Consider the following 26,012-nt stretch of genomic DNA (forward strand, 5'->3'; position numbering starts at 1 on the left):
GTGAAGTGATTTGCCCAGAGTCACACAGCTGACAATTGGCGGAGCCGGGATTTGAACCCGTGACCTTTGACTCCAAAGCCCGTGCTCTTTCCACTGAGCCACACTGCTTCTCTATCCATCCATCCATTCATCGATTCATTCATTCATCCATTCATTCATTCATCCATTCATTCATCCATCCATCCACTCATTCATTCAATCATTCATTCATCCATCCACTCATTCATTCAATCATTCATTCATCCATCCATCCATCCCTCCATCCATCCAACCATCCATCCATCCATCCATTCATTCGTATTCATTCATTCATTCGTATTGATTGATTGATTCATTCATTCATTCGTATTGATTCATTCATTCATTCATTCAATCATATTTATTGAGCGCTTACTGTGTGCAGAGCATTGGACTAAGCGCTTGGGAAGTACAAGTCAGCAACATATAGAGACGGTCCCTACCCAACAGCGGGCCCACAGTCTAGAAGGAGGAGACAGGCGACAAAACAAAACATCTTAACAAAATAAAATAAATAGAATAAAAATGGACAAGTAAAATACATAAATAGAGTAATAAATATGTACAAACATATATACACCTTTTGAGCGCTTCCTGTGTGCAGAGCACTGGACTAAGCGCTTGGGAAGGCCAAGTCGGCCACGGAGAGAGACGCTCCCTACCCGACAACAGGCTCACGGGCTAGAAGGGGGGAGACGGACAACAAAACAGAACAAGTAGTCAAGCGTCAATACCATCAAAATAAATAGAATTTATATAAACACATCATTCATCAAACAGAGTAATCAATATGTACAAATATACACCAGTGCTGTGGGGAATGGAAGCGGGTAGGGCAGAGGGAGCGGGAGCAGAGGCCTGGCCCGGCTTCCTCCCCTCAGCTAAACCCATTTACCATAACTCTCATTAATAATAATAATAATAATAATGATAATAATAATAACAACTGCGTTATTAAGCTCTTACTATGTGCCAAGCCCTGTCCTAACCACTGGGGTAGATATAAGTAATCGGGTTGGACCCAGGACCCGTCCCACAGTTTTCAATCCCCATTTTGCAGATGAGGTAACTGAGGCACGGAAAAGTGAAGCGATTTGCCCATCGTCACCCAGCAGAAGTATGGCAGAGTTGGGATTCGAACCCATGTCCTCTGACTCCCGGGCCCAAGCGCCTTCCGCTAGAGGAAAGAGCATGGTAGACTGAGGGATAAAAAATGGGCCTGGGACTCGGCAGACCTGCGTTCGAATCCCGACTCTGCCGCTTGTCTGCTGGTACATATCTGTAATTTATTGATTTCTACTAATGTCTACCTCCCCCTCTAATCCTAGAACAGTGTTTGACACATAGTAAGCCCTTAACAAATGCCATCGTTATTAAACTCATTGTGGGCAGGGAATGTGTCTGTTTACTATTATATTGTACTCTCCCAGTCGCTTAGTACAGTGCTCTGCACACAGTAAGAGCTCAGTAAATACAATTGATTGACTGGCTGGCCTTGTTCAAGTCACTTCATTTCTCTGTGCCTCAATTCCCTAATCTATAAAATGGGGCTAAAGACTACCAGCCCTATGTGAGACAGGGACTGTGTCCAACCTGATTAATTTGTATAATAATGATGGTATTTGTTAAGCGCTTACTTTGTGCCAAGCACTAGTTCTAAGCGCTGGTGTAAATACAAGGTTATCAGGTTGTCCCCCATGGGGCTCACAGTCTTAATCCCCATTTTACAGATGAGGTAACTGAGGCACCGAGAAGTTAAGTGACTTAACCAAAGCCACACAACTGACAAGTGGCAGAGTCGGGATTAGAACCCATGACCTCTGACTCCCAAGGCCATGCTCTTTCCACTAAGCCACACTGCTTCTTGTATCTACCCCAGCTCAGAGTACACGTCTAGCTTAAAATAAGCGCTTAACAAACACCATAAAACAAACGGACAAACAAAAAAGCAACTCCCATCTGCCTCCCTTTTGCCTGTCAGGTGGAGTTGCTCCCTGCTCCCAATCCCCACGGGGGAAGATCTCCAGTTTTCAGGGATCAGAGGATGCTTTTCAAATATATATTCTCCCAGATTTGCAGCGTGCAAACTGATTTTTGGAAACTTCCAGCTACTAGCAATTGGGAGTATTTTTAAAAAATGCTATTTGTTAACCTCTTACTAGGTTCCAGACACTGAACTAAGCACTTGGAGGATGCAAGATAATCAAGCTGGACACAGTCCATGCTGCTATTTGGGTTGTCCAGAGGAAGCCATCCTCATCATCAACCCCAGAGTTTAGTCGTGTGAAACGTACAATGTGCCAAGCACGGCACTGAGGCATCAAAACTACCTGCAGGCTGACCCTGGCCTAACGGAGCTCTCAATCCGATGATGATGACATATTTACTGTTCAATTTATTTTGTTAATGATGTGCATATAGCTTTAATTATATTTGTTCTGTCGATTTTGACACCTATCTATATTTGTTGTCTGTCTCCCCCTTCTAGACTGTGAGCCCATATTTACTATTCAATTTATTTTGTTAATGATGTGCATACAGCTTTAATTATATTTGTTCTGTCGATTTTGACACCTATCTATATGTTTTGTTGTCTGTCTCCCCCTTCTAGACTGTGAGCCCGTTGTTGGGGAGAGACCGTCTCTATATGTTGCCGACTTGTACTTCCCAAGCGCTTAGTACAGTGCTCTGCACACAGTAAGCGCTCAATAAATACGATTGAATGAATGAATGAATGAATGAATGATGACGATAAATTATTAAGCACTCGATTCAACTGTATTTATCTAGCGATTACTGTACTAAGTGCTTGGGAGAGTACAATACAAGGGTTAGCAGATACAGTTCCTGCCTACAATGAGCTTACAGTCAAGAGGCCAAGCACTGTGCTAAGTACTGGGGCACACACAATGCAGACAGATCAGACCCAATCCCTCTCTCACATAAGACAACAGACTATGCGCTTGTTAATAATAATAATAATAATAATAATAATAATAATAATAGCATTTGTTAAGCACTTACTATGTGCAAAGCACTGTCCTAAGCACTGGGGGGATACAAGGTGATCAGGTTGTCCCACGTGGGGCTCACAGTCTTAATCCCCATTTTACAATCAATCAATCAATCAATCAATCAATCAATCGCATTTATTGAGCGCTTACTGTGTGCAGAGCACTGTACTAAGCACTTGGGAAGTACAAGTTGGCAACATGTAAAGACGGTCCCTACCCAACAGTGGGCTCACAGTCTAGAAGGGGGAGACAGAGAACAAAACAAAACATACTAACAAAATTAAATAAATAGAATAGATATGTACAAGTAAAATAAATAAATAAATAGAGTAATAAATACGTACAAACATATATACACATATACAGGTGCTGTGGGGAAGGGAAGGAGGTAAGGTGGGGGGGATGGAGAAGGGGAGGAGGGGGAGAGGAAGGAGGGGGCTCAGTCTGGGAAGGCCTCCTGGAGGAGGTGAGCTCTCCTCACTCATTTTACAGATGAAGTCACTGAGGCTTCGAGAAGTTAAGTGACTTGTCCAAGGTCACACAGCAGACATGTGGCGGAGCCGGGATTCAAACCCATGACCTCTGACTCCAAAGCCCATGCTCTTTCCAGTGAGCCATGCTGTGTGGGTAAGGAATGTATCCGCCAATTGTGTTGTAGTGTACTCTCCCAAGTGCTTAGTATAGTGCTCTGAACACAGTCAGCACTCAATAAATATTATTTTGAAAATGATAAGACAACAATCTAAGACGGGGGTGGGTGGAGAGCTTTACAGATAAGGAAACTGAGGCACAGTGGAGTTAAGCGACTTGCCTTGACTTGATTGAAGGTGCCTCGTTTTCTCCCTTTGTCCTACAAGCCAATCTAGGCCCTTTGCGACCGAGGACTTACACACCTATCATCTAGCAGTGTGGCTCAGTGGAGAAGAGCACAGGCTTTGGAGTCAGAGGTCATGGGTTCAAATCCTGGCTCCGCCACATGCCTGCTTTGTGACCTTGGGCAAGTCACTTAACTTCTCAGAGCCTCAGTTACCTCCATCTATAAAATGGGGATGATGACTGTGAGCCCAGCGCGGGACAACCTGATCACCTTGTAGTCCCCCAGCGCTTAGAACAGTGCTTTGCATATAGTAAGCGCTTAACAAATGCCATTGTTATTATTATTATTATTATCTAGACTTATTCTCTCAAAATGCGGTAACTGAGTTAGGAATGTCAGTGAAAAGGGCTTTTTCGCACATCACCTCAGAACAGGCAGAGTGCCAGCCAAGGGATCTTACCTTACTTCAAGTTATGGTGACTGCCTTTGGCCACTTCCTCGCACGTGTGGAAAACGAGAGATTGAAAAACCATCAACCTTGATCTTCATACATTGTTCCTTGACATTTATTTAATGTTGGAGCACTTACACGCTGCAGAAAGTCATGTTTCCCCCGGGGCTGCTATGGTAGAGCCTCAGGCCTCTTAATTCTTATTCCATCATCATCAATCGTATTTATTGAGCGCTTACTATGTGCAGAGCACTGTACTAAGTACTTGGGAAGTACAAATTGGCAACATATAGAGACAGTCCCTACACAACAGTGGGCTCACAGTTTAAAAGGGGGAGACAGAGAACAAAACCAAACATACTAACAAAATAAAATAAATAGAATAAATAGAATAAATAGAATAAATAGAATAGATATGTACAAGTAAAATAAATATTCCAGGTAGGATACCCGTTCCTTTGTAGCAGTAACAGCATGAGGGATAATTCAGCAGCTCTAACGAGGATAAAGGGACAATTTCAAGTAAAGACAGAGGGAATTTCCCGAATCAGAATATTAACCTAGAGCCTCAAAGCTCTGTTCTGAGAGTATCTGTAATGTGCTCAGAATGAATGCGCATAGTAAGCGCTTAATAAATGCCATTATAAAAAAAATGAAATCTGGGTGGTCCATTCTAACCCTGGTCATTCTCTAGTGTATTGGGAGGAGGGGGAACGGGGAAGTTAGCAACAATCCTGTCATCTCTCTTGTTCGTGTTGACCCTTCAAGAAAACAAGAAAATAAAAGCTCCTAGGGTTCAGTAAATGGAAGATGTGTACATTTATTCTTGCCCCCAAATCCAAATTATGTCTCCGGGGGTCTGAGTGGGTGGGTTTGGCTGAGGGGGAGTAATTCAGGCAAAATAAAACGGAATGTGCTAAAATAAAATTGGTGCTTGGACTGTCTAGTAGGTTAGGTGTTTGTCTTTTGCTTCACTCTCCCGAGCAACTGATTGAGTAGTTTCTGATCGTTCAGTTAACAGTGATGTCAACTTGTACTTCCCAAGCGCTTAATACAGTGCTCTGCACACAGTAAGCGCTTAATAAATACGATTGAATGAATGAATGAATGTCATTCCCCGCCCCCCTGCATCCCGTTACCCTACAAAATCAGGTTTTTCTTTCCCCAAGGATTTTTTAGCTAGCTTCAGCCTGAAAAGCCCCAAGCAATGTGTAACCAAGTGGTTGGGGTGTGTTTTTTTTATGGTATTTGTTAAGTGCTTACTGTGTGCCAGGCACTGTTAATATGTTTTGTTTTGTTGTTTGTCTCTCCCTTCTAGACAGTGAGCCCGCTGTTGGGTAGGGACTATCTCTCAATATTGCCAACTTGGACTTCCCAAGCGCTTAGTACAGTGCTCTGCACACAGTAAGTGCTCAATAAATACGATTGATTGAATGAATGAATGAGCTCGTTTTGTTTTGTTGTCTGTCTCCCGCTTCTAGACCGTGAGCCCGTTATTGGGTAGGGACCGTCTCTATCTGTTGCCGACTCGTACTTCCCAAGCGCTTACTACAGTGCTCTGCACACAGTAAGCGCTCAATAAATACGATTGAATGAATGCATGAACTAAGTAAAACCCAGTTATTTTTTATGGCATTTGTTAAGCCTCAAGCAATGGGAAACACCGTTTTGTGGCTTTTTTGTATTTAAATGCTTACTTTGTTCCAGGCACTGAACTAAGCCCTGGGGTAGATACCAGCTAATCAGGTCAGAAATGGTGCCTGTCCCACATGAGGCTCACAGTATTAATCCCCATTTCACAGATGAGGTAACTGAGGCCCAGAGAAGCGAAGTTATTTGCCCAAGGTCACACAGCAGAGGAGTAGTGGAACTAGGATTAGAACCCAGATCTTTCTGACTCTGAGGCCCGTGCCCTATCCACTAGGCAACACTGCAGTTCCTTATAATAATAATAATAATAATGGCACTTATTAAGTGCTTACTATGTGCAAAGCACTGTTCTAATCGCTGGGGAGGTTACAAGGTGATCAGGTTGTCCCACAAGGGGCTCACAGTCTTCACCCCCATTTTGCAGTTGAGGTAACTGAGGCCCAGAGAAGTTGAGTGACTTGCCCAAGGTCACACAGCTGACAATTGGCAGAGCGGGGATTTGAACCCATGACCTCTGACTGCAAAGCCCGGGCTCTTTCCACTGAGCCACAGTGGATAGAACAGTGGGAGTCCGAAGGTCATGGGTTCTAATTCCGGCTCCGCCACTTGTCTGCTGGGTGACCTCGGGCTCGTCACTTCACTTCTCTGTGCCTCAGTTACCTCATCTGTAAAATGGAGATTGAGACTGTGAGTGCCATGTGGGACAGGAACAGCGTCCAAACTGGTTTGCTTTTATCCACCCCAGCACTTAGAACAGTGCTTTGCAATCAATCAATCAATCAATCAATCAATCGTGTTTATTGAGCACTTACTGTGTGCAGAGCACTGTACTAAGCGCTTGGGAAGTACAAGTTGGCAACACATAGAGACAGTCCCTACCCAACAGTGGGCTCTTTGCATATAGTAAGCACTTAATAAGTGCTAGTATTATTATTATTATTATAAAGAACTGCAGTGTTGCTTGGTGGATAGGGCACGGGCCTCAGAGTCAGAAAGACACTGTACTAAGGTACAGTGCCTGGCACACAGTAAGCGCTTAACAAATACCATAATTATTATTGTGTTTCTTGCTTTTATAATTGAGCAGAGACTAGGAGACCTGGCAATTTCCCCACCGCTTTTACTTTTTCACTGGAAAGTAAAGGCCTAAACGGGAATTTTCCAGAAGTTTGAAATTGCAATTTTATTTGTCACTTCACTTCTCTGGGCCACAGTTACCTCATCTGTAAAATGGGGATTAAAACTATGAGCCCCACATGGGACAACCTGATTGCCTTGTATCCACCCCTGTGCTTAGAACAGGGCTTGGCACATAGTAAGCGCTTAACAAATGCCATTATTATTATTATTATTGTTATTCCTGGGCAGTGGAAGTGTTTCCTCCTTGTAGCTCTTCTCCGGAGGCCTACTACGATTGCTAACCCTGGAAAAATACACCCCTTGAGAAACCGCCACATTCTGGGTTAGATGGCCAGCCAGGAATGTGGTGAGGCCTGTTTATATGGCTTGGTTCCCGCTTTGCCTAGTTGTTTATCTTTTTAAAAATCCATTTTTTCGACTGTCCGTGCACGAAGCAGCGTGACCTGGTGGAAAGAGCACAGGCGTGCGAGTCAAGAGATCTGAGTGCTAATCCTGTCTCCACCACTTGCTTGCTGTGGGATTGTGGGCAAGTCACTTAACCTAGCTGTACATCTGTAAGATGTTGTTATATGTTGCCAACTTGTACTTCCCAAGCGCTTAGTACAGTGCTCTGCACACAGTAAGCGCTCAATAAATACGATTGAATGAATGAATAAGATGAGGATGAAATACCTGTTCTTCCTCCCGCTTAGGCCGTGTGGGACAGGGACGGTGTCTGACCCTATTGCACTGTATCTACCTGAGCTCTCAGTACAGTGCTTGGCAAATAGTAAGCTCTTAACAAATACCACAATTATTATGTACATTTGTTTTACAGCGCTATCATATTGGTATTCACCTGCTACTTACCTGCCACATATAACCTTGAGCAATTCACTTAATAATAATAATGGCATTTATTAAGCACTTACTATGTGCAAAGCACTGTGCTAAGCATTGGGGAGGTTACAAGGTGATCAGGTTGTCCTACTGGGGGCTCACAGTCTTAATCCCCATTTTACAGATGAGGTAACTGAGGCACAGAGAAGTGAAGTGACTTGCCCAAAGTCACACAGCTGACAGTTGGCAGAGCCGGGATTTGAACCCCTGACCTCTGACTCCAAAGCCCGTGCTCTTTCCACTGAGCCGCGCTGCTTCTCTAAATTCTTAAATTAGAATTTAATTTAAAAATTCTTAAATTCTTAAATTAAATTCTAACAAATTCTCTGTGTCTCAGTTTCCTCACCTGCCAAATGGGGATTCAGTACCTCTTCTCCCTCATTCATTCATTCATTCAATCGTATTTATTAATAATAATAATAATAATAATAGCATTTATTAAGCGCTTACTATTGCAAAGCACTGTTCTAAGCACTGGGGAGGTTACAAGGTGATCAGGTTGTCCCACGGGGGGCTCACAATCTTAATCCCCATTCTACAGATGAGGGAACTGAGGCACAGAGAAGTTAAGTGACTTGCCCAAAGTCACACAGTTGAAAATTGGTAGAGCCAGCATTTGAACCCATGAACTCTGACTCCAAAGCTCGTGTTCTTTCCATTGAGCCACGCTGCTGCAGAGCACTGTACTAAGCGCTTGGGAAGTACAAGTTGGCAACATAGAGAGACGGTCCCTCCCCAACAATGGGCTCACAGTCTAGAAGGGGGAGACAGGCAACAAAACAAAACATGTGGACAGGTGTCAAGTCATCAGAATAAGTAGAAGTAAAGCTAGATGCCCATCATTAACAAAATAAATAGAATAGTAGATATGTACAAGTAAAATAAATAGAGTAGTAAATCTGTACAAACATAAATGCAGTTGCTGTGGGGAGGGGAAGGAGGTAGGGCCTGGGAGATGGGGAGGAGGAGAGGAAAAAGGAGGCTCAGTCTGGGAAGGCCTCCTGGAGGAGGTGAGCTCTCAGTAGGGCAGGGTCTTTTATGTTGTATTTACCCCCACAGGAAGCATTTAAAAATTATTATTATTATTATTGTTATTGTTATTATTAAGGTTTCCACCCACCCTTCCAACACGAGCATGAGCTAGTGGCAAAAACACGGGCTTGGGAGCCAGAGGTCATGGGTTCAAATCCCGACTCCACCCACTTGTCTGCCTCAGTTCCCTCATCTGTAAAATGGGCATTAAGACTGTGAGCCCCACGTGGGACAACCTGATCACCCCCCCAGTACTTCGAACGGTGCTTCGCACATAGTAAGCGCTTAACAAATGCCATTTATTATTACTCCCGATTTCACCCCTTGTCTGCTGTGCGACCTTGGACAAGCCACTTCACTTCTCTGTGCCTCAGTTCCCTCATCTGTAAAATGGGGATTAAGACTGTGAGCCCCCCGTGGGACACCCTGATCACCTTGTAACCTCCCCAGTACTTCGAAGGGTGCTTCGCACACAGTAAGCGCTTAACAAATGCCATTATTATTACTCCCGATCTCACCCCTTGTCTGCTGGGCGGCCTTGGACAAGCCACTTCACTTCTCTGTGCCTCAGTTCCCTCATCTGTAAAATGGGGATTAAGACTGTGAGCCCCCCGTGGGACACCCTGATCACCTTGTAACCTCCCCAGTACTTCGAAGGGTGCTTCGCACATAGTAAGCGCTTAACAAATGCCATTATTATTACTCCCGATTTCACCCCTTGTCTGCTGTGCGACCTTGGGCAAGCCACTTCACTTCTCTGTGCCTCAGTTCCCTCATCTGTAAAATGGGGATTAAGACTGTGAGCCCCCCGTGGGACACCCTGATCACCTTGTAACCTCCCCAGTACTTCGAAGGGTGCTTCGCACACAGTAAGCGCTTAACAAATGCCATTATTATTACTCCCGATCTCACCCCTTGTCTGCTGGGCGGCCTTGGACAAGCCACTTCACTTCTCTGTGCCTCAGTTCCCTCATCTGTAAAATGGGGATTAAGACCGTGAGCCCCCCCATGGGACACCCTGATCACCTTGTAACCTCCCCAGTACTTCGAAGGGTGCTTCGCACATAGTAAGCGCTTAACAAATGCCATTATTATTGCTCCCGATCTCACCCCTTGTCTGCTGTGCGGCCTTGGACAAGCCACTTCACTTCTCTGTGCCTCAGTTCCCTCATCTGTAAAATGGGGATTAAGACTGTGAGCCCCCCGTGGGACACCCTGATCACTTTGTAACCTCCCCAGCACTTCTGTGTGCCTCAGTTCCCTCATCTGTAAAGTGGGGATTAAGACTGTGAGCCCCCCGTGGGACACCCTGATCACTTTGTAACCTCCCCAGCACTTCTGTGTGCCTCAGTTCCCTCATCTGTAAAGTGGGGATTAAGACTGTGAGCCTCCCGTGGGACAAACTGTTCACCTTGTAACCTCCCCAGCGCTTAGAACAGTGCTTGGCACATAGTAAGCTCTTAATAAAATAAATGTCATCATTATTATTATTATTATTATTATTATTATTATTATTATTATTCCAACCATACACCCCTCTTTTCCCATGGAAAAAAAGCTTCCGACCCGTCGCGGGGAAACCTCTGGCCCTGCCTCCTTCCTTCCTTCCCAGAGCCAGGCAAGTGACGTTTCAATCACTCCTCACTATTGGCTTCCAAGCTGTCGATCACGTCGCCCCCTCCTACCTCACCTCCCTTCTCTCCTCCCATTCATTCATTCAATCCTATTTATTGAGCGCTTACTGTGTGCAGAGCACCGTACTAAGCGCTTGGAAGGAACAGCTCACCAGCCCAGCCCGCAGCCTCCCCTCCTCTTGTGCTGAGCTCTTCCCTGGGCCTCGTTCTCTCAATCAATCAATCAATCAATCAATAGTATTTATTGAGCGCTTACTGTGTGCGGAGCAATCAATCAATCGTATTTATTGAGCGCTTACTGTGTGCAGAGCACTGTACTAGGCGCTTGGGAAGTACAAGTTGGCAACATATAGAGACAGTCCCTACCCAACAGTGGGCTCACAGTCTCAAAGGGGGAGACAGAGAACAGAATCAAACATACTAACAAAATAAAATAAATAGAATAGATATGTACAGGTAAAATAAATAAATAAATTGAGTAATAAATATGTACAAACATATATACATATATACAGGTGCTGTGGGGAAGGGAAGGAGGTAAGATGGGGGGATGGAGAGAGGGAGCACTGTACTAAGCGCTTGGGAAGTACAAGTTGGCAACACATAGAGACGGTCCCTACCCAACAGTGGGCTCACAGTCTGTCCCGCCGTCGACCCCCGGCCCATTTATTCATTCAGTCGTATTTATTGAGCGCTTACTGTGTGCAGAGCACTGTACTAAGCGCTTGGGAAGTACAAGTTGGCAACATCTAGAGACGGTCCCTACCCAACAGCGGGGTCACAGTCTATGTCCTTCCCCTGGCCTGGAAGCAGCGTGGCTGAGTGGAATGAGCTTGGGTTTGGGAGTCAGAGGACGTGGGTTCTAATTCTGTCTCTGTCACTTTCATGACATGAATGAATTCATTCAATCGTGTTTATGGAGCACTTACTGTGTGCAGAGCACTGCACTAAGTGCTTGGGAAGTACAAGTCGGCAACATATAGAGACGGTCCCTTTACCCAACAATGAGCTCACAGTCTAGAAGGGGGGATAAGTCACTTATAATAATAATAATGGCATTTATTAAGCGCTTACTATGTGCAAAGCACTGTTCTAAGCTCTGGGGAGGTTACAGGGTGATCAGGTTGTCCCACGGGGGGCTCACAGTCTCAATCCCCATTTTCCAGATGAGGGAACTGAGGCCCAGAGAAGTGAAGTGACTTGCCCAAAGTCACACAGCTGACAATTGGCAGAGCCGGGATTTGAACCCATGACCTCTGACTCCAAAGCCCGTGCTCTTTCCACTGAGCCATGCTGCTTCTCCACTTCACTTCTCTGGGCCTCAGTTACCTCATCTGTAAAATGGGGATTAAGACTGTGAGCCCCATGTGGGACAACCTGATTACCTTGTACCCCCCCCCCCCCCCAGTACTACTTAGAACAGTGCTTGGCACATGGGTAGGGACCGTCTCTATATGTTGCCAACTTGTACTTCCCAAGCGCTTAGTACAGTGCTCTGCACACAGTAAGCTCTCCATAAATACGACTGAATGAATGAATAGTAAGCACTTAACAAATACCAACATTAAGCGCTCAGTACAGTGCTCTGCGCACAGTAAGAACTCAATAATGAGTGCCCTCCCTCCACACATCCGCCAAACTAGCTCTCTTCCTCCCTTCAAAACCCTACTGAGAGCTCACCTCCTCCAGGAGGCCTTCCCGGACTGAGCCCCCCTTTTGTTATTATTATTATTATTATTAATAATAATAATGATAATATTGGCATTTGTTCAGCGCTTACTATGTGCAAAGCACTGTTCTAAGCGCTGGGGGGGTACAAAGTGATCAGGTTGTCCCACGTGGGGCCCACAGTCTTAATCCCCATTTTACAGATGAGGGAACTGAGGCCCAGAGAAGTTAAGCGACTTGCCCAAGGTCACACAGCAGACATGTGGCGGAGCCGGGATTCGAACCCATGACCTCTGACTCCAAAGCCCATGCTCTTTCCACTGAGCCACCATGCTTCTCAATGATAATAAATTATCATTATATAAAATAAATAATATTATATATTATTTATATACTTATATATAAATAAATACATTAATATAAAATATAATAATAATAATAATAATAATGGCATTTCTTTCCTCTTCCCCATCGCCCCCCCGCCTTACCTCCTTCCCCTCCCCACAGCACTTGTGTATATTTGTACAGATTTATTACTCTATTATTTTATTCATGATGTGTATATAGCTACAATTCTACTTATCTATTTTGATGGTATTGACGCCTGTCTACTTGTTTTGTTCTGTTTTGTTGTCTGTCTTCCCTCTTATAGACCGTGAGCCCGTTGTTGGGTAGGAAGCGCTCAATAAATACGATTGAGTACATGAAGTGTTGTACGATTTCTTTTTTGAATTTGCGAATTATTCATCGACCCTCCGGCGGGACCGCCGCGGTTGGTTCATTCATTCATCCAATCGTATTTATTGAGCACTTACTATGCGCAGAGCACTGTACTAAGCGCTTGGGAAGTACAAGTTGGCGACATAAGAGACGGTCCCTACCCACCAGCGGGCTCACAGTCTGGAAGGTGGGCGGTTAGGGAAGCAGCGTGGCTCAGTGGAAAGAGCCCGGGCGTTGGAGTCCGAGGTCATGGGTTCGAATTCCGCCTTGCCAATTGTCAGCTGTGTGGCTTTGGGCGACTCACTTCTCTTCTCCGGGCCTCAGTTACCTCATCTGTAAAATGGGGATGAAGACCGTGAGTCCCCTCCCCCTTGGGGCTGATCACCTTGTAATAATAATAATGATGGCATTTATTAAGCGCTTACTATGGGCAAAGCACTGTTCTAAGCGCTGGGGAGGTTACGAGGTGATCACGTTGTCCCACGGGGGACTCAGTCTTAATCCCCATTTTACAGATGAGATAACTGAGGCCCAGAGAAGTTAAGCGACTTGCCCAAAGTCACACAGCTGACAAGTGGCGGAGCCGGGATTGTAACCTCCCCTGCGCTTAGAATAGCGTTTTGCAGATAGTAAGCGCTTAAGAAATGCCATGATTACTATTTTTACTATTATTATTATTGGTGGTTGAGAGGCGTGAACGATGATTAAGGGAGCCGAGGGGGTGGACTGAGGGAGCGCATAAATTAGTCAAATGAGCAGGGGCGGGACTATAGTAATGTGACGAAAGGGCAGAGAGGCGCGCGTAAATTATTCAAATGAGCAGGGGCGGGGCTATGGTAATGTACCGAAAGGGCAATCAGAGAGGCGCGCGCAAATTATTCAAATGAGAAGGGCGGGGTTATGGTAATGTGAGGTGGGCGGTCAGAGAGGCGGGCGTAATTATTCAAATGAACAGGGGCGGGCTTATGGTAATGTGGAGGAGCGGTCTGAGGAGCAAGTATTCAAATGAGCAGGGGCGGGGCTATGGTAATGTGGCGGAGGGGAGGTCTGAGACAGGCGCGCCCACATTATTCAAATGAGCAGGGGCGGGGGTATGGTAATGTGATGGGAGGATTGAGGGTGCATAAATTATTCAAATGAGCAGGGGCGGGGTTAGGGTAATGTGGAGGGGGCGGTCTGAGATAGGCGCGCGTAAATTATGTAAATGAGCAGGGGCGGGGGTATGGTAATGTAATGGGAGGATTCGAGGTGCATAAATTATTCAAATGAGCAGGGGCGGGGTTAGGGCAATGTGGCGGAGGGGGCGGTCTGATAGGCGCGCGTAAATTACGTAAATTAGCAGGGGCGGGGTTATGGTAATGTGGAGGCGGGGCGTTCTGGGATAGGCGCATGTAAATTACGTAAATGAGCAGGGGCGGGGTTATGGTAATGTGGCAGAGGGGGCGGTCTGATAGGCGCGCGTAAATGATGTAAATGAGCAGGGCCGGGGGGTTATGGTAATACGGTGGGCGGATTGAGGGTGCATAAAGTATTCAAATGAGCAGGGGCGGGGTTAGGGTAATGTAGCGGAGGGGGCGGTCTGATAGACGCATGTAAATTACGTAAATGAGCAGGGGCGGGGTTAGGGTAATGTGGAGGAGGGGGCGGTCTGATAGGCGCGCGTGAATCATGTAAATGAGCAGGGGCGGGGTTAGGGTAATGTGGCGGGCGGATTGGGGTGCATAAATGATTCAAATGAGCAGGGATGGAGTTAGGGTAATGTGGCGGAGGGGGCGGTCTGAGATAGGCGCGCGTGGATTATGTAAATGAGCAGGGGCGGGTTATGGTAATGTAGCGGAGAGGGCGTTCTGAGATAGGTGCGCGTAAATTATGTATATGAAAAGGGGGCGGGGATTATGGTAATGTGGTGGGCGGATTGAGGGTGCGTAAATTATTCAAATGAGCAGGGGCGGGGGTTACGGTAATGTGGCGGAGGGGGCGCTCTGATAGGTACGCGTATCTTATGTAAATGAGCAGGGGCGGGGTTAGGGTAATGTGGCGGGAGGATTGGGCTGCATAAATTATTCAAATGAGCAGGGATGGAGTTAGGGTAATATGGTGAAGGGGCGGTCCGAGATAGGCGCGCGTGGATTATGTAAATGAGCAGGGGCGGGGTTATGGTGATGTGGCGGGGGGCGGTCTGAATTAGGCACGAGTAAATCATGTAAATGATAAGGGGCGGTTTTATGGTAATGTGGTGGGAGGATCGAGGATGCATAAATTATTCAAATGAGCAAGGGCGGGGTTTATGTTGATGTGGCAGAGGGGGCGGCCTGATAGGCGCCCTGAGTTATGTAAATGAGCAGGGGCGGGGTTAGGGTAATGTGGTGGGCGGATTGAGGGTGCATAGATTATTCAAATGAGCAGGGGTGGAGTTAGGGTAATATGGCGGAGGGGGCGGTCTGGGATAGGCGAACGCGGGTTATGTAAATGAGCAGGGGCGGGGTTAGGGTAATGAGCCGGGTGGGGGGAGAGGGAGGAAGGGAGGGAGGGAGAGGGCGGGGAATGGGGCGAAGTAGTTAAAGATGGCGGCGGAGCGGAGCGGCTCCCCCGCGCTGGGCTCCCCGGGGCCCCCCCCACGCCGCCGCCGCCGCCGCCGCGCCGCCCTCCGTGTTTGCGCCGGAGCCCGCCCGGACCGGGATCATCGGGCTCGCCGGGGCCGGGACCGGGACCGGGACCGGGACCGGGACCGGGGCCTCCCGCCTGGGCGCGGCCTGCCCCTCGGACTGCAGCGACGACGGGGAACCGCTCAACGGCGAGCCCGAGCTCGACCTCACCAGCAAGGTAGGCCGCCCGACAGCCCGCCCGCCCGGGACCCACACACCGCACCACCGCGCATTTCTACAGATCCAATCGATCAATCAATCGTATTGATTGAGCGCTTACTGTGTGCACAGCACTGGACTAAGCGCTTGGGAAGGCCAAGTTGGCCACATCTAGAGACCGTCCCTACCCAACGGCGGGCCCACAGTCTAAAAGGGGGGAGGCAGACAACAAAACCAAACATATCAATCAATCAATCATTCGTATTTATTGAGCGCTTACTGTGTGCACAGCACTGGACTAAGCGCTTGGGAAGGACAAGTTGGCAATCAGTCAATCAGAGACAGACAACAAAACCAAACATATCAATCAATCAATCGTATTTATTGAGCGCTTACTGTGTGCAGAGCACTGGACTAAGCGCTTGGGAAGGACAAGTTGGCAATCAATCAATCAGAGACGGACGACGAAACCAAACATATAAATCAATCAATCGTATTTATTGAGCTCTTACTGTGTGCAGAGCACCGGACTAAGCGCTTGGGAAGGACAAGTTGGCAATCAATCAGTCGTATTTATTGAGCGCTTACTGTGTGCAAAGCACTGGACTAAGCGCTTGGGAAGTGCAAGTTGGCAACATCGAGAGACAGTCCCTACCCTACAGCGGGCCCACAGTCTAAAAGGGGGAGACAGAGAACAAAACCAAACATACTGACAAAGTAAAATAAATAGAATAGATATGTACAAGTAAAATAAATAAATAGAGTAATAAATATATACAAACATATATACAGGTGCTGTGGGGAAGGGCAAGCTAGCTCTCTTCCTCCCTTCAAGGCCCTAGTGAGAGCTCACCTCCTCCAGGAGGCCTTCCCACACTGAGCCCCTTCCCTCCTCTCCCCCTCGTCCCCCTCTCCATCCCCCGCATCTTACCTCCTTCCCTTCCCCACAGCACCTGTATATATGGATATATGGTTGTACATATTTATTACTCTATTTATTTTACTTGTACCTATCTATTCTATTTATTTTATTTTGTTAGTATGTTTGGTTTTGTTCTCTGTCTCCCCCTTTTAGACTGTGAGCCCACTGTTGGGTAGGGACTGTCTCTAGATGTTGCCAGCTTGGACTTCCCAAGCGCTTAGTCCAGTGCTCTGCACACAGTAAGCGCTCAATAAATACGATTGATTGATTGAGGTCAGATGGGGGGATGGAGAGGGGGACGAGGGGGAGAGGAAGGAAGGGGCTCAGTCTGGGAAGGCCTCCTGGAGGAGGTGAGCCGTTCGCCCCGCCTGCCCGCATTGACCACTCTACTTATTGTCTTTATTAACCATGTGCATCGAAATAGAATTCGGTTTATTCCGACCGTTTGCACCCCTGTCTACTGGTTTTCTTTACCACTCTATTAAGGATGTGCATCGAGCTAGAATTCTGTTTATTCCGACGGCTTTGACCCCGTCTACTGGTTTTGTTCATTTGTTTTATTAAGGATATGCATGGAGCTAGAATTCTATTTATTCCGACGGTTTTGACCCCTGTCTACTGGTTTTCTTTACCACTCTATTTTATTAATGATATGCATTGAGCTATACCTCTATTTATTCCGATGGTTTTGCCCCTTGTCTACTGGTTTTCTTTACCACTGTGTTTTATTAATGATATGCATCGAGCTAGAACTCTATTCTGACGGTTTTGACCCCTGTCTACTGGTTTTATTTACTATATTTTATTAATTATATACATTGAGCTATACCTCTATTTATTCCGACGGTTTTGCCCCCTGTGTACTGGTTTTCTTTACCACTCTGTTTTATTAATGATATGCATCGAGCTAGAACTCTATTCTGACGGTTTTGACCCCTGTCTACTGGTTTTATTTCCTACTCTATTTTATTAATGATATGCATTGAGCTATACCTCTATTTATTCCGACGGTTTTGACCCCTGTCTACTGGTTTTATTTACCACTCTATTTTATTAATGATATGCATCGAGCTAGAACTCCATTCTGACGTTTTAACCCCTGTCTACTGGTTTTATTTACTACTCTATTTTATTAAGGATGTGCATCGAGCTAGAATTCTATTTATTCCGACGGTTTTGACCCTTGTCTACTGGTTTTCTTTACTACTCTATTTTATTAATGATATACATTGAGCTATATCTCTATTTATTCCAACGGTTTTGTCCCGTCTACTGGTTTTCTTTACCACTCTATTTTATTAATGATATGCATCGAGCTAGAACTCTATTCTGACGGTTTTGACCCCTGTCTACTGGTTTTATTTACTACTCTATTTTCTTAATGATGTGCATCAAGCTAGAATTCTATGTATTCTGACGGTTTTGACCTCTGTCTACTGGTTTTGTTTACCACTCTATTAAGGATGTGCATCGAGCTATAATTCTATTTATTCTGACGGTTTTGACCCCTGTCCACTAATTTTGTTTACTATATTTATTTTATTAAGGATGTGCATCGAGCTAGAACTCTATTTATTCTGAAGATTTTGACCCCTGTCTACTGGCTTTATTTACTACTCTATTTATTTTATTAATGATATGCATCGAGCTAGAACTCCATTTATTCTGACGGTTTTGACCCCTGTCTACTGGTTTTATTTACTACTCTATTTTATTAATGATATGCATCGAGCTAGAACTCTATTCTGACGGTTTCGGCCCCTGTCTACTGGTTTTATTTACTACTCTACTTATTTTATTAATGATGTACATCGAGCTAGAATTCTATGTATTCCGACGGTTTTGCCCCGTCTACTGGTTTTCTTTACCACTTTATTTTATTAATGATATGCATCGAGCTAGAACTCTATTCTGACGGTTTTGCCCCCTGAGGTCTACTGGTTTTATTTACTACTCTATTTACTTTATTACTGATGTACATCGAGCTAGAATTCTATGTATTCTGACGGTTTTGACTCCTGTCTACTGGTTTTGTGTACTACTCTATTTTATTAATGATATGTATAGAGCTAGAATTCGATTTATTCCGACGGTTTTGACACCTGTCAACTCGTTTTGTTTTGTTGTCTGTCCCCCCCCTTCTAGCCTGTGAGCCCGTTGTCGGGTCGGGACCGTCTCTATATGTTGCCCATTTGTCCTTCCCAAGCGCTTAGTCCGTTGCTCTGCACGCAGTAAACGCTCAATCAATACGATTGAATGAATGAATATTTACTATTCTATTTATTTTGTTAATGATGTGCGTATAGCTTTAATTCTATTTATTCTGATGATTTGACACTTCTCTACATGTTCTGTTTTGTTGTCTGTCTCCCCCTTCTAGACCGTGAGCCCGTTGTCGGGTAGGGACCGTCTCTAGATGTGGCCAACTTGTACTTCCCAAGCGCTTAGTCCAGTGCTCTGCACACAGGAAGCGCTCAATCAATACGATTGAATGAGTGAATATTTGCTATTCTATTTATTTTGTCAATGATGTGCGTATAGCTATAATTCTATTTGTTCTAACGATTTTGACATCTGTCTACGTGTTTTGTTTTGTGTCTGTCTCCCCCTTCTAGACTGTGAGCCCGTTGTCAGGTAGGGACCGTCTCTAGGTGTTGCCCATTTGTACTTCCCAAGCTCCGCACACAGTAAGCGCTCAATCAGTACGACTGGATGAATAAACATCTGTAATTCTATTTATATTGATGGTATTGACGCCTGTCTACTGGTTTTGTGGTCTGTCTCCCCCCTTCTAGACCGTGAGCCCGTTGTTGGGTAGGGACCATCCCTATCTGTTGCTAAATTGTACCTTCCAAGCGCTTAGTCCAGTGCTCTGCACACAGGAAGCTCTCAATCAATACGATTGGATGAATGAACATCTATAATTCTATTTATATTGATGGTATCGACGCCTGTCTATTGGTTTTGTTGTCTGTTTCCCCCCTTCTAGCCTGTGAGCCCGTTGTTGGGTAGGGACCGTCTCTAGATGTGGCCGACTTGGACTTCCCAAGCGCTTAGTCCAGTGCTCTGCACCCAGGAAGCGCTCAATCAATATGATTGAATGAATGAATTGTTGGGCAGGGAATGTCTCTACCTGTGGCCAGATTGTGCTTTCCAAGCGCTTAGTCCAGTGCTCTGCACCCAGGAAGCGCTCAATCAATACAATGGAATGAATGATGGGTTGGCGGGGTGAGGGGTTAAAGGTATATACATATATATATATATATATATATGTATATATGTTTGTACATATTTATTACTCCATTTATTTATTTATTTATGTATTTATTTTACTTGTACATATCTATTCTGTGTATTTTATTTTGTTAGTAAGTTTGGTTTTGTTCTCTGTCTCCCCCTTTTAGACTGTGAGCCCACTGTTGGGTAGGGACTGTCTCTATATGTTGCCAATTTGTACTTCCCAAGCGCTTAGTACAGTGCTCTGCACATAGTAAGCGCTCAATAAATACGATTGATGATGATGATGATGAGGGAGTGGGTCCTCTCTCTCCCTCCCTCGGCCGCCCCCTCAGCGGGTGGGTGCCCCAGGTGACCCTGATGACCCTATGATGAACACCCAGTAGGTGTTCATTCAGTTGTTCATTGATGATGATGATGATGATGATGGCATTTGTTAAGTGCTTACTTTGTGCAAAGCACTGTTCTAAGCGCTGGGAGCGCTTCCTATGTGCAGAGCACTGGACTAAGCGCTTGAGTTCACCACTTACTATGTGCCACATGCTGATCTAAACGCTGGGGTGCATACAGGCACATCAGGTGGTACATGGTCCTGTCCAGTGTGGGGTTCTCAGTCTCAATCCTCATTTTACAGACGAGAAAACTGAGGCACAGAGATAACTGAGGCACAGAGAATAATAATTATGGTATGTGATAATAATAATGATGGCATTTATTAAGTGCTTACTATGTGCAAAGCACTGTTCTAAGCGCTGGGGAGATTACAAGGGGATCAGGTTGTCCCACGGGGGGCTCACAGTCTTAATCCCCATTTTACAGATGAGGTAACTGAGGCCCAGAGAAGTTAAGTGACTTGTCCAAGGTCACACAGCAGACATGTGGCGGAGCCAGGATTCGAACCCCTAACCTCTGACTCCAAAGCCTGGGCTCTTTCCACTGAGCCACGCTGCTTCTCTCCTCTGATAAGCGCTTACTATGTGCCAAGCACTGTAATAATAATAGTGATTGTGGTATTTATTAAGCACTTACTATGTGCCAAGCACTGCAATATTAAAAATTATGGTATTTAAGTGCTTACTATGTGCCAAGCACTGTAATAGTAATAATAGCAATTATGATATTTAAGTGCTTACTATGTTCCAAGCACTGTAATAGTAATAATTATGGTATTTGTTAAGCATTTACTATGTGCCAAGCACTGTAATAATAATAATAACGGTATTTGTTAAGCACTTACTATGTGCCAAGCACTATAATAATAATAATGATGATGGCATTCATTAAGCGCTTACTATGTGCAGAGCACTGTTCTAAGCTCTGGGGAGGTTACAAGGTGATCAGGTTGTCCCGTGGGGGGCTCACAGTCTTAATCCCCATTTCACAGATGAGGGAACTGAGGCCCAGAGAAGTGAAGTGACTTGCCCAAAGTCACACAGCTGACAATTGGCAGAGCCGGGATTTGAACCTATGGCCTCTGACTCCAAAGCCCGGGCTCTTTCCACTGAGCCACGCTGCTTCTCATGTAATATTAATACTTATGGTATTTGTTAAGCGCTTACTATGTGCCAAGCACTGTAATAATAATAATAATAATAACTTTCCACTGAGCCACGCTGCTTCTCATGTAATATTAATACTTATGGTATTTGTTAAGCGCTTACTATGTGCCAAGCACTATAATAATAATAATGGTATTTGTTAAGCACTTACTATGTGCCAAGCACTGTAATAAATATAATTATGGTATTTATTAAGCACTTACTATGTGCCAAGCACTGTAATAATAATAATAATAGTAATAATAATGGTACTTGTTAAGCACTTACTATGTGCCCAGCACTTTTCTAAGCACTGGGGTAAATACAAGGTAATCAGGTTGCCATTCATTCAGTCGTATTTACTGAGCGCTTACTGTGTGCAGAGCACTGTACTAAGCGCTTGGGAGAGTCCCCTGGAAATATAGCAGACACATTCCCTGCCCACAACGAGGTCAGTCAGTGTCATTGATTGATTTGGTTCCCCCCTCTCCGCGGAGCCCCCTTGTTGGACCCACAGGAGTGCCCACGTTCAGGGCATCCATATTTCCAGACACATCTAGTGCCCTCCCGCTCCCCCCATCACCTTGCCCACCTCAGATTCCCAGCTTGGTGAGAGACCCGCGCAGTGAGAAGCATTCATTCATCCATTCAATCGTATTTACTGAGCGCTTACTGTGTGCAGAGCACTGGACTGAGCGCTTGGGAAGTCCAAGTTGGCAACATCTAGAGACGGTCCCTACCCAACAGCGGGCTCACAGTCTAGAAGGGGGAGACAGACAACAAAAACAAAACATACTAACAAAATAAAATAAATAGAATAAATATGTACAAATAAAATAGAGTAATAAATACGTACAGACATATATACAGGTGTGGACCAGTGGATGGAGCCCGTGCTTAGGAGTCAGAAGACCTGGGTTCTAATCCCAGCTCCGCCGCTTGTCTGCTGGGTGACCTTGGGCAAGTCACTTCACTTCTCTGGGCCTCAGTTACCTCATCTGTAAAATGGGGATGAAGACTGTAATCCGACAGTTACTCTCCCCACGTTCAAAGCCTCGTTGAAGGCACATCTCCTCCAAGAGGCCTTCCCTGACTCAACTCTGATTTCCTCCTCTCCCATTCCCTTCCGTGCCACCGCTTGCCAGCGCTTAGAACAGTGCTTTGCACATAGTAAGTGCTTAATAAATGCCATTATTATTATTATTATATTTGCTCCCTTGCTTGACTCCTCCCCCAGCCCCACAGTGCTTTTTTAATGGTATTTGTTGAGCACTTACTATGTGGCAGGCACCGAACTCAATCCGGAATTTTTATTAATGTCTGTCTCCCCCTCTAGACTGCAAGCTCATTGTGGGCGGGGAACGTGTCTCTCAATTCTGTTACATTGTTATTCTGTATCCTCCCAAGGGCTAGTACAGTGCTCTGTGCCCAGTAAGTGCTCTGTGCCCAGTAAGCGCTCAGTAAATACAACTGATTGATTGAGTGAGCCCAGTAAATGCTCAATAAATACAACTGATTGATTGAGTGAGCCCCATATGGGACAAGGACTGTGTCCAACCTGATTACCCCAGCGCTCAGTATCGTGCCTGGCAGGTAGTGAGGGCTTAACAAATACCATAGAAAAAGAAAAAAAAGAGGCAGGTGGTCGTTTCCCTACGGGAGGTGTGTGGGAATTAATAATAATAATTATGGTGTGTGTTAAGTGCTTACTTTGTGCCAGACACTGAGATATTATTCTAAGCACCGGAATGAAGGCACTGTACAGGACCCCTGGACAGATTGGCGTGGTGGGGAGGGACAAAATTGAGGAGGGGGCAAATGTTAGGCCTTTGAAGACCAGGTCTCTGGAGGCTGGGGAGCAGGAGGGCAGACTCAGTTGGTGATTAATAATAGTGATGATGGTATTTGTTCAGCGCTTGCCATGTGCCGGGCACTGTACTAAGCGCTGAGGTGGATACAGGCGGATCTAGCTGGGCACAGTCCCTGTCCCCTGTTGAGCTCACAGTCTCCGCAGATGCCCTGGAAAATGGAAGTGTGTCAAAGGGGGAAGGGAGTTGAAAAAGGGAAGGGTCTGGCCAAACTGGCCTGTCAGGTGATCAGCCAACGTGGCGGAGTCAGGCCAAGGCGGAGAGTGGTGCCAACCACCCGAAGAACTGTTCTTGGAAAGACAGCGGGAGAAGCAGCGTGGCCTAGTGATTAGAGCGCGGGCCTGGGAGTTAGAAGGACCTGGGTTCTAATCCCGGCTCCGCTACACATCTGCTCTATAACCCTGAGCAAGTCACTTCCCTGTGTGTTGGTTAACTCATCTGTAAAATGGGGATTGAGACTATGAGCCCCACTTGGGGTGGGGACTGTGTCAAGCGTGATTAACTTCTATCCACCTCAGCGTTTAGTATACAGTGCCTGGCATATAATAAGCACTTAAAAATTACTATAAACAAGGTCGGGGGAGGGGGAGGGCAAGGCACATTAGAGAGGGAAGTAGCCAGAGAAGGCCACAATGGCTCTGGGTCAGAATGGAGAAGCTCTGTGGGTTTGGAACACATTAGTCTGACTTAAAATCGTTTTGCCTTGAGCCTGAACACAGACTCATTCTGTGGGTTTGGAACACATTTGTCTGACTTAAGTCGTTCTGCCTTGAGCCTGCACACAGACTCATAATGACAAAGTGATTGATTGACGATTAAGGCTCTTTGAGGTCACCTCAGCCACGTGTCTCCCAGGAGAGAATGAATGAACTTCCCGGGACTTATTTTATTTTGTTAGTATGTTTGGTTTTGTTCTCTGTCTCCCCCTTTTAGACTGTGAGCCCACTGTTGGGTAGGGACTGTCTCTGTATGTTGCCAATTTGTACTTCCCAAGCGCTTAGTACAGTGCTCTGCACATAGTAAGCGCTCAATAAATACGATTGATGATGATGATGATGACGACTTCGGCGGCCTTGGCTTTGGCTTCGATCTGGGCCTCCACCCTAACCCTGCCCTCTTCAACATCCCCATCTTTAGCATCTAGTGCCTTCCTTCTCAGTCAGCCCTGAGCCTGCATCCTGACTTCCTTTCATCTCTTCAGTCGTACTTATTGAGCACTTACTGCTTGCAGAGCACTGTATTAAGCGCTTGGGAGAGAACACAATGCAACAATAAACAGACACATTCCCTGCCCACTACGAGCTTCACTGGCTTGACTATCGTAGTGGAAATAGGAACAAAATCCAGCTTCCTCACCCCCAACTCTGTTCTGCCCCTTATTCATCCCCCCTCCCAGCACTCTTGTACATATCTGTCATTTATTTATTTATATTCATATCCGCCTCCCCTTCTAGACTGTAAGCTCGCCGTCGTCAAGGAATATCTGCTGTATTGTACTCTCCCAAGCGCTTAGTACAGTGCTGTACACACAGTAGAGCTCAGTAAATACGATTGACCGGCGGCCCGAAAGATCATTATTGTGAAAAGTGGTAGATTTGTGACTGGGAAATGGAATGACAAAAGGATGCAGACTTGTGCAAGGCTTATCCTCCCGGGACTCTGGCTCTTTCTCTTCCTCACCCTCCCACCTCCCTCCCATACTCTGTTTGGAAATATCTCTCCAGCCACGTGGAAGGGAGTGAACCCTCTTCTTATCTTACGCATCCTGCAGCAGAGGCGCTTAAACTGCAGTTTTGACAGAGGCAGGGTGAGGATGGAGGAGAGATCTGATGGGGAGGTGATTGACAGTTTGGGCATAACCTAGGGTCCTGACGTTTACATAAAACGTCCAAATAAGAGAAGTTATTAGCAGAGAATAATAGTCAACTTGGTAAGCTGCAAAGAAATATACCCGACTCCAGTGCAGACGGGATATATTTCAGTTAATTGTGGCTATTCTGTGCTTACTGGGTGGTCTGCCGGGGACGTGTTTGCACATAGTAAGTGCTCAGTAAATACTGTTAATGATGATATCCAGGGGGGCAGGAGAATCTCGGCAACACTGTGGAAAATCCGGAGTGCTTGGGAGCAAATTGTAGGTGAGTTTGTAGTGTGGTCATCGTGTAGCTACCTCAGCTCTTAGTGCAATGCCTGGCACCTAATAAGCACTTAACAAGTACCATTAAAAAAAACACATGCCCTAGGAATGTGGGCTAGGAGTGGCTTAGAACAGGGAGGTGTTTCTCCTTTCCTGAGCATCTGCTAAGGTGTTACCAAGAACAGCCTGCTCACCTTGAGACACTTCAATACTGAAAAGCTGTTGGAACACTGGGGGAAGTACTGGGGGAAAAAAAAAACACTGACATGTCAAGAGGGCTTGGGCTTAGGAGACCTTCCCAGACTGAGCCCCTTCCTTCCTCTCCCCCTTGTCCCCCTCTCCATCCCCCCCCACTTTACCTCCTTCCCTTCCCCACAGCACCTGTATATATGTTTGTACATATTTATTACTCTATTTATTTTACTTGTACATATCTATTCTATTTATTTTATTTTGTTAGTATGTTTGGTTTTGTTGTCTGTC

The 26,012-nt window shown here is 45.6% G+C and overlaps 1 protein-coding gene across 1 annotated transcript in view; it reads left to right on the forward strand.

The window, feature by feature from the left end:
• Positions 1 to 26,012, forward strand: part of GTPBP1 (GTP binding protein 1) — a 47,335-nt gene that overhangs the window by 3,920 nt on the left and 17,403 nt on the right. Inside the window, exon 3 of the mRNA XM_038756081.1 lies at positions 15,605 to 15,846. Within this exon, the coding sequence (XP_038612009.1) occupies positions 15,605 to 15,846 (242 nt within the window). The remainder of the gene's footprint in view (positions 1 to 15,604; positions 15,847 to 26,012) is intronic.

This window comes from Tachyglossus aculeatus, chromosome 14 (genome assembly GCF_015852505.1).
Source record: "Tachyglossus aculeatus isolate mTacAcu1 chromosome 14, mTacAcu1.pri, whole genome shotgun sequence".
NCBI lineage: Eukaryota > Metazoa > Chordata > Mammalia > Monotremata > Tachyglossidae > Tachyglossus > Tachyglossus aculeatus.